The sequence below is a fragment of the Lepidochelys olivacea genome (assembly GCF_965140295.1).
Source record: "Lepidochelys olivacea isolate rLepOli2 genome assembly, chromosome: 2".
Lineage (NCBI taxonomy): Eukaryota > Metazoa > Chordata > Testudines > Cheloniidae > Lepidochelys > Lepidochelys olivacea.
This window is the reverse complement of record NC_140412.1, coordinates 38,968,996-38,979,140: the sequence shown is the minus strand read 5'-3', so window position 1 is coordinate 38,979,140 and position 10,145 is coordinate 38,968,996. Positions and strand designations below refer to the sequence as shown.

The following is a 10,145-nucleotide window of genomic DNA, read 5'->3' as shown; positions in this document are numbered from 1 at the left end:
CTGCAGCTCTAGCCCCTTCAAGTATGTATTACATACTTTAGCAGGACAATGTAGTTTCAGCTTTCAAGATAGTTAAGACAAGCTCTTAATCTTGCTACTTCATTTCCTGCGGAAAGTGAACCAAAATCTGGATGCAGAGAATCATTTAATCAGGGGAAAACTGACATTCGAATAGTCAAGATATTTCGCCATGCCTCTCGTTTTAGTGAAGTTTCTCTAGAATCCCTGTAAAAAAAATTCAGAACAGGAAGACAGATTTACATGAAAGCTACAGAGAAGGTAGTTGAAAAGTCCATTCATAAAACTTTTATTCCACTTACATCAACTTAATACACATGTTCTTAACAGTTATGCTTGGATTGTTCATGAAAATTTCATAAGACATTAAACAAAGCTAGCCATCATCTCAAGTTATTTCCCTGTTAACTATTTTTACAGCACATGCATGTTAGGCAAGTATCAAAAAAATCACAAAAGCAAAAAAAAACCTAAAAAAGTTAAATACATGGGTTTTTGTTTTACTGCTGTGCTCAATATACAGTGTAGTTATGGATATCAAGCATTTCATTTTTACTGCATCTTTACTTGTACATTTGTTCTTAGGTTGCCTAAACCATTTAAATACAAATAAAATGTGTAGCAAAAATAATGAAAGCAACAGCAGGTAACTTTACAAATAATGGAATGTGAACCGTTTCTGCCTTTCTCTAGAGAAAGTTGACTGGGTGATCAAAACTGTCTTAAGGAACGCTTTTCAGCTGCAATCAAAGATGTACACTTGATTGTATATTCCATAGGATTTCACACGCTTGACATGCAATATCCATGGGACATCTGTTCCCCCGCAGCCATGGTATGCTTCAGCTTTGAAGTACTCACACTAACTACACCTGTGGCTGCAACTGATTATCCCCTTTTTCCATCATGACAGACCAATATGCACGCAGTTTTCTTTGCTCAACATAGGAAGCTGTTTAACCCTGGCCACCTTGTGGGAAGCCACAGTATACCAAAAGTACTATGCCAAACATGTAAAACTTGTATAAAAATTTCACAACCCTATATTGGCCACCTCAGATGAAAACAGATAAATTCCCCAAATGTTAACTGGCTCTATTCCCCTAATATTAAACATAAAACCACATGGGAAATATAGAAATCCAAATAGAAGTAACATAAACCTGTCATAAATCGTAAACAAAAACTATTTGTGGGACAGCATGAGTGACAAATGGTCTACTGTGTAAATTTTAGAATGAGGCAGACAAAAGTTGGAAGGCTGGTTAATTCTCCCCTCCTTCTCCTGCTTCAGCTTCATCTCCTTGGGTATCCGATGTCCACAACTGTTTGAGAGAAAAAGCAGTAAAGTGTTTGCATTTGCAAGAATGCTGAAAACCCATCCCATTCCAGATTCTTGCTAAATATTATGAGTAGACGAGGATATCAGTAATATTTCTACTTTTCTTCAAGGGGGAAGCTCTTCCTACCTTGAATGGTATTATTGCTTAAAGGCTTTGTCACTGGGAGTTTGTTGCTCCTCTGGGAGTTTAACTATCAGCTGGTCAGCAAACCCTCAGCTGGTCTTTCGGTCATTGCTATCACACTATGCTTTGGAGCATCCCTCTGCTTCAAAAGGTGGCGCTCCAATTGGATCCCTTAGCTGCCAAGGCCCTCACAAGTAGAAAGACCTTAAAGGGTTTAATTCTTCACTGCCTTGCACATATCTTAAATCAACATTCACTCTTGTGCAAAGATAGTATAAAATACTACGAATTCAGAATAGTAGACATTTACACACACTTTGCATATGTGTAAGTGATGCAAGGCAGTGGAGAATACTGTGCAAGATGTGCAGCCTTGTTCCTGGCCTGAATGCAGTGCAGATGCCACATGGCAAATGCTCCTTGCTTAAACTTGAAGCAGCATGAAAATACCTAAAAATTGGCCAGAAAATAAATGACAGATGTGCCGAGACATGGTATCTACCAGGAAACAATTTCAGAAAACATGCAGGCCAATCTAGATTCATGCTGTGGATAGTAGTCAGTTTGAGTAACAATGAATTAAAAGGTTTCAGAGTGGTAGCCGTGTTAGTCTGTATCAGCAAAAACAGCGAGGAGTCCTTGTGGCACCTTAGAGACTAACAAATTTATTTGGGCATAAGCTTTTGTGGGCTAGAACCCACTTCTAGCCCACGAAAGCTTATGCCCAAATAAATTTGTTAAGTCCCTAAGGTGCCATGAGGACTCCTTGTTGTTTTTAACAAATTAAAAGTTACTGTTCTGTGGCTCACTTGTAAGACTTCTGAATAACACTGATTCTAGAGAAGTTTCAAATAAAAAAACATGACCAAAAAAGGAAACAAGCTTGTTTATATTGGTCTTAGTACTAAGTTCAAGTATATCTACCTCACAAAATATTTGTTTGCATAAATATCAAGTAAACCTGGAAAAAAAAAAATCCTCTAGAACATGAGCAAGAACGAACCATTGGGGGGACGAAGAAAAGGGAGGAAAAAAACCCCACCTTACTGCTGAGGCAACTGACACCTCACTGGATGATATTTAGCCATTTAGAACTACACTAGGGCCCATGCCTTATGCATATGATCAGGCTGGACCCATTACACAAAGGTGAAGAGTAGCTCTAAAAACAAAACAAAAAACCCCACCAAAAAAAAAAAAATTCCAAGAGGATGTAAAGATTGCACTGTCAGTCAAAGCTTTCAATACCATTTTTAGGGGATAACACTAAAAGTAAGTAAGTGAAAGTTAACCTACATTGCAGCTTGTTTTTAAAAATGCTAGATTCCTTACATAAGCCAGAAAGTGTAGTTATTCAACGATGTAGTGGATTTGCCAATTATGGGATCATAGAAACTGAAAGTTGTTAACTTACCATGGGAGGCAAAAGTGTGAACAAAATTTCAGTTCAGGAATATAACAACTTGCTGCTAACAAACATTATTTACCTACATGTTAGGCATAAAATAGTAGCCCCCAGTTAACTGCTCATATGCTTTAGTTAGAGTCAAGCAATGAACAAAATGCTTGATTCATGATGACATGTAATAAAATTCCTTGCTTAACAAGCAAGTTTTAATGGTACTTACTGTCAAGTTGTCTCTCAGTAATTGCATTATTAGTGTGCTGTCTTTGTATGACTCTTCACTTAACGTATCAAGTTCAGCAATGGCTTCATCAAAAGCCTAGAGGGTTTTTTAAAAAAAAAAAAAATAAATTTTTAAAAAATGTTATTGCCCATATAATATAGGTTACATACAACATTTAAGCTTTTGATTCTTTTTTAAAAACTTACAGTCTTTGCAAGGGAACAGGCTTTCTCCGGGGAATTCAGAATCTCATAGTAAAACACAGAGAAGTTCAGAGCCAGACCTAATCTGATTGGATGTGTTGGTTGCATCTCCTTTTTACTGATTTCAAAAGCTTCTTGATACGCCTGTTGTGACTGCTCCACTATCCCTTCAAGAAAAACATGTAAATAATTTAGATGCATTTACACAGCTGTGTTCAAGACCTATGTTTTTATCATGTAACAAACATGAGTAATAGGTTTGGGTTTAGTTTCCTCATTAATAAGGAGCTCTTAGCTTTACAAATATTTTCATAGCATAATACTGTTTTAAAAACAGTTTTGCGGAATTAGCCAGTTAAAGCAACATGTCCAAATTAGCTTTGGCCCACAATAAGCATTAAGGCTGGATGGAGATAGCTGGTCAATATGTAAAGCTGAATTTGCCACCTAAGCATTGCAGCATTTTTATAGTATTTAGTAAAGAATGAAGAGGCAAGGAACAAAAAATTTAGCATAAGTTTCAGAATTCTAGTATCTAATCTATATGTATAAGATTACAATTTCATCTGACAGTGTCTCTTTAATGCTGCAAAGTATTCCAAATCTACTTTTTATTACAGACAGGGTTGGCAGCATTGCAGATTAATGTTGCTCCCACATTTACCATTATAAGCCCCCGTTTGCAATTGCTTATAAAACTTTGTGAAACTATTTCTCCTACACAAATAACTGTTGGGTACAAATATGTAACTCTTCTCTTTGTTGAAGGAAGACACAGATAGTCTCTGGGTATGATTTTGGTGCCACTGCACTGGCCCCATACACCATTCAGTTCGGGTTCAATGCAAAGTCAGTTCTGAACAGTTTGCAAACAAAGCAGAAGAGACTTACCATGAACTGTTCGGGTACAAGTTTAGAATTAGAAAGACAAACCTTTTTTTGGCTAGACTTGCTACAATTCTACAGTATTTTAAAAAATAGACAAACTAGGTGTTTGGACCCTCAAGGACTAAGAGACTAAGCTATAGGGGTACTGCTTACCCTTGCTAATCTGTCTACTAGGTTGTTACAAGTTTGTATCTATGTAGATACAGCAGACAGGTAAAATTTTTTTCTAAAACAATAAGCAAACCAATTTATGGGATGGCAATACAATTCCTAGATTCCAGTACATCATGAGTTTGGGTCATTAGCCACTTCCCTTCCAAGGTGGGTTCCAGCCTCATTGAGGGTCAACACCTAGTTTTGTCAGCTATTTTTAAAAATATTGTAGAAGTGTAGCAAGTCTAGCAAAAAAGCTAAATATTAAGCCTTGTGGAGAAAGGGTAGGGTACTGACCCCGCACCCAAAGGCGGGAATATGAATGGAGATGGCTGGGGCAAAGGGAATTCATATCTCTGTTCTGAAACTAGGGGTATACACATACACAAGCATAATGGTTGACTGCTTCAGGAGTGTTACATGACCAACCACACGTTTGCTACAGTGGGGATCTGCAAAGCACACTTGTAAGGGAGAATTCCTGGGGACTCTTGTTTGAGAGCTATTGACCTACCACGTTTAGGCAATAAACTGGGAATTTCTATAACCACAGAGCTAAACCACCTTTTAATTCTATTTAACATTAATCATCTCCCAGAATCAGAGAAAGAGCACTGTCCCATTTAAAGCAAGCCCATTTTCTGACAAATTTAACAAGAAGCTGACATACTGTACCTTTCTTGTCATCCCCAGCAGCAACCTCAGCCAAGTAACGGTAGTAGTCTCCTTTCATTTTCAAATAGAAAACTTTACTTTCTGCTTGAGAAGCGTTAGGAATCAAGAACTTTTCCAACAGAGACTAAAATCAAAACAAAGAGTACTATGTTTTACACAACCATACCTTTCAATAGTATTGTAGATCCATCAAATTAGTTATATTGCAGGTTTTTCAAAAAGTCAAGAAAACTTGGTTCTGATAACAAGCTTTAGTCAGCCTAGTTTTTATCCACTTCTTTGCTGAATGTGCCATGTTGCGATCTACAGGAGGAATTGTTTTAGGTACAGAATGTTCAGCAGAACAAAACACCTAAATAACCGAAATGTAGGTTAACTGCCTATGAAACTCCACTTTATGAAAGAAGCAGCATTGTAAACTGGGAGATTTTTTTCAGCTACAGTAGTATCAGCATTAGTGCTTACATAGCAACAATGTGGAGTCTATCACCCAGGCTACAAAGCAATTTTACATTTGTTTGAAGTCACTTATTAGAGAGTACCTAAAACCTATTTGTGTAACATGCCATACGTAATTCTTGACTGTTTTTCTAGCATATTCTTCCTTAACTCTGATTTAAAATGGGTTATCTGGAGGAGAAATGAGTAACAGTACCTTGAAAAGGAGCAATATATTTATACTTCACATAAGACAGTGATTACAAAAAATTCTAGTTAATGTTTGGTTTTATAACCTCTCTACCCAATCTGAATATAATTCCATTTTGCTAGTTGTAAATTCTAATAAGTTCTAATAATGGAGTCTTAAACTGAGGACAGTATGCCTGCATACACTGACTAAAATTTTAACAGATAGAAACAATATTACAAACATTGGTTCTCAAATGTTGTTTCAGACACCACTACTAAAAGTTTAAAGTAAATCAGATTCTGATCAGTAGTGGAATAGAAGCACTATTTAAAAACACTACAGTACTTGGCTCAATGCAACTATTCACCTTGACACTTTTGTACCTACTAGCATTAACTGTATGTTACACTGGGACATTATTATCCTATCAATATTCTATATCTTACATCATTTAATGGTGCATGTTTATAATTATGTTAATAAAACACTGTAGCATGTTTTTAGCTGAAGTGTAGCCACATTGCTTTTGCACCACAATAGAACTGGATAAGACTAGTCATCGCTAGTACTTGTTTCTTTTGACTTTTCAGGACATTTCAGATTTAGCATGGTAGTCAAGTTTCCTCCCCCAACTTAGGTGCTTAAAGTTAGGCACCTATATAAATGACTCAGTTTTCTTCTAAGAGTGGAGGCCACTTCTTTAGGTGTCTAACACCCACGTTGAAAAAGTTGGGCATAGCATTCATCTAAAGTTGAGTGAGATTTTAGAGGCAGTTACACATGTTATAATTTAAAGATATCTGGGGTATGTAATGTTAAAGTTTGATAAGAGACTATTGATTAACGATAACTTTTCCGCTATTTAACTTCTACAAATAAACCCCTAACATTTCAACTTTTATCTCACGCTGTTCTTAGATTATCCTTTCAAACTCATGATAGAATTGGGGGGTGTTCAAGACTCCAGAACTATGGAGAGTTTTGCAGCACTTACTACTACATGACTGAACTAGGAAATCAGTTGGAGCAGAAGCAACATGCATGTTTCCTTCTTGGGGAGGGACGCTATCCCCATATTCAGAACACACTTGTACTGAATTCTTATACCGGCACCTTTGGTACCAGATTTGGCAAACAGCATGTGATGTAGCAGGAAAAACCATGTGTCTCATTGAGTAAAGTGATATGGGAGGAGTGAACCAATTAAAGGATGTAGCAATACTCTTAAAAAGGGTCGCTGTTAATTTTCGTGAGTTGTGAAATTTAATATGACTTGAAGACCAATTCCACCCACATTCAAGATGAAAAACTACTTTAAGCCAAATGTCTCTCCATACCCCTGCAGATGGGGGTAGCCAGGATGTTGGGTGGGTGGAAGCAAGAGTCAGACCAGAAGGAATGTCTATTGTCTATACTCTATGAAGGTTAGAGAAAGCCCACTAGTGTAGTTTTAGTACTGCATACTTCTAGCATCTTTCATCAGATTAGTGATTCTCACAGCATCTTCTCAGCTCCTGTGAAGTAGGTATCAACTCCTACAGATGCGTAACAAGACATGAGAACTGACTGGTGGGTTCTTGCTTCTGGCATGAATGGTCGCAGCAGGGCCAATCCTTGGGCAGAGATCTGACCCAAAGGCAAGTTAGTATCACAGCGAGGGAGAACACCCTAATCTTTGTTCTAACCAGGCACCCTTCAAAATTTTAGTCTTATGACCTGCTTTTCACAAGTGCCAAGAATTTGCAGCTTTCATTAAATTCAGTGGTGATCAAGAACTAAAAAGAAAAAAAGCCAGTACACTCATTCTTAATTATAGCCCTGAAAAGAATGTTTACCAGATTGGTTAGTATGCACATAACCCTTTGGTACGAGTCCCCCCACCCTCAGATAAGCCATATCTATACATTCTCAGTTACAAATGTCAAGAAATTGGAATTACCCCCAGAAGTTTTCTGCAACATGATTCCAGCTATGCAGAAGAATAACTAGCTTCTTTTATGAAGTCTGGCAGTTAGCAATCAGTAGCATGCATATCCCTTTATTATTAACTCCCCACTGCCACAGTTCCAGGTGAAATTCTAAATCCATAAAAATAACCGTTGCTTAATAGTTTTGTTTGCTTACTACCAAGTGAAGAGACATATTTGCACTGGTGGTAGAAAGGATTACTAATTAGGAAAGCCTCTTGTACAGCTGAGATGTTAACAGTGCAGCCAGCTGCTCGGAAAAAGAAGGTGTAAATTTCCTCAACACACCCTGAACATAGGAGTTATGCACTGCTCCCCAATCCCTGGTGGTTAATGGGGGAGCACGTACTGAAGCAAGGTTTATTCCTTCCTTATCAGTCTCCTTTATTAAGGAGACAACCTAATCTTTCCAATTTCTATATGACTGGGTTTTGTTTCTGCTGCATCTTTGAGATTATACAATCCTAACTACAAGCAAGGACTATTTAGACAAGATGCTTAAAAATACTGACTATTCCATTCTCTACATATCCACTGCCTGCAGCTTTTTGGGACCAGTGCCATGCATTAAGCGATTCACGATTATAGCTGAGCCTTTCTGGAATGATTACTGTCCACATATAACCCAAAAAACTTATTAGTTCGAGTTATTCCTTTCACCATGCATTAACTTGAATGTCTGTTAGTGTGCTCAGCACTGTACAATCCAGAAGTCTATGTATCAACATTTAGTTTTGTCTACCACTGTTTGCTGTGCAACCACTAGCTTCGTAAATTGCTCGATTGTCTTCTCTAATGTGATTAGAGAAGTATTATCTATGTTGCTATATACCACAGCAAAGTACATAAAATACAAATTCAAGAAATGGCAGTTACTTACTGTAACTGGAAGTTCTTTGACATGTGCGGCCCCTATATGTATTCTACACGTGGGGTATGCATGTACAACATGTGCTAGAGTCTGGAGATTTTAGCAAGCAGTGTCCATTGGCCCACACATGTGCAACAGATCTCCTTGTGCTCCCAAGAGAGGGTATAAGAGACAGTGCAGGTCGATAGCTCCTCAGGTTCCTCCTCTTATGGCAAATCCAATCCAGAACCGAAGCATAGGAGATGGAAGGCAGGTAGTGGAATACAGATAGGGACCACACATCTTGAACTCCCAGTCACAGCAAGTAACCTCTATTTCTTCTTCGAGCACAGAATCACAGAATATCAGGGTTGGAAGGGACCTCAGGAGATCGTCTAGTCCAACTCGAAGCAGGGCCAATCCAGATCAACTAAACAGCCCCCTCAAGGATTGAACTCACAACCCTGGGTTTAGCAGGCCAATGCTCAAACCACTGAGCTATCCCACCACCCCCCTTTCACATATGGGTGACTGACAAGCAGTACTCTGACTGCTACAGCAGAGGCCTGGACTTGAGCATAATGCCTACCAAATGTGCATACGGAACTCCAGGTAGTTCTGCATATGTCCTACATTGGGACTTCCTGTAGGGATTATACCATGGCAGCCTGTGCTCTTGTGGAGTGGGCCGTTATTTTGCCATGGAGGTGAGCCAGTTTGTAGCATCTGATAATGCAGCCAGAAACCCACTTAGAAATCCTCTAAGATGATATAGCTTGACCACAGGACACCTCTGTTATCACAATGAGTCTTAGAGACTGCCTGATAGGCTTGGTTCTTTTCAGGTAAAAGACCAGTGCTTGCCTGACATTAAGGGAATGAAGTCTCTTCTCTTCAGAAGAAGGGTGGGATTTTGGAAAAAGAACAGGCAAGTGAATACACTGGTTAAGGTGGAATTCAGAAATGACCTTGGGTAGAAGCGTAGGGTGAAGGCAAAGGGATATGTTGTCCTTGGGAAATACCATGAAGGGCAGTCCGCCATGAGGGCTCCCAGTTCATTGACCCTCTTGGCCAAAGTGATAGCCACTAGAAACTCCAGTTTCATGGATAGGTGGGACATGGAACATGTTGCTACAGGTTCAAATGAAGGACCAGAACTTTGACAGCACGAGGTTATGATTCCATAGTGGTTGGTGTTGGTTTAATGACTGATGTGAAGGCCTTGATGAGGTCCTTCATGAACCGTATTGTAGTTGGGTAAATAAAGAGCACCCTGGAGGGAGGGAGGCACTAATGGCTGATTAAGAAACTAGGAGTTTTTTTTGTTTGTTTTTTTTTTTTTTTTTAGAGACAGGAGGTAATCTAAAACTATAGGGATGCTTGGCAAGACTGAGTGAGATTGATTCTGTTGCATTCAGGCAAAGAAGTGTTTCCATTTAGCCAAACAGGTATTGATTCTTTTTTTATTCTGGGTAAGTATCACCTGACAGGGGACTAACTAGAATGCTCTATTTCCGACACCGATCCAAACACGAGACCGTGAGGTGAAAAGTCTGGACTGTGGGGTTGACTCAGGACAAGGGCAGGGTTAAAGAGTTCTGGGAAGGTGTAAATTTTGATTGGAGGACAAGCTGACATTGACAGCTCCTGGAACCAAAAAAGCATC

At 38.8% G+C, this 10,145-nt stretch overlaps 1 protein-coding gene across 1 annotated transcript in view; it reads right to left on the bottom strand.

Annotated features, from left to right (window-relative positions):
* Positions 1-291: 291 nt before the first annotated feature.
* YWHAZ (tyrosine 3-monooxygenase/tryptophan 5-monooxygenase activation protein zeta) overlaps positions 292-10,145 on the bottom strand; it is a 31,363-nt gene continuing 21,509 nt past the window's right edge. Inside the window, exons 3-6 of the mRNA XM_084620493.1 lie at positions 5,032-5,155; positions 3,319-3,482; positions 3,113-3,208; positions 292-1,343 (exon numbers count right to left, since the gene is read on the bottom strand). Of these exons, the coding sequence (XP_084476619.1) occupies positions 1,284-1,343; positions 3,113-3,208; positions 3,319-3,482; positions 5,032-5,155 (444 nt within the window). The 3' untranslated portion in view covers positions 292-1,283. The remainder of the gene's footprint in view (positions 1,344-3,112; positions 3,209-3,318; positions 3,483-5,031; positions 5,156-10,145) is intronic.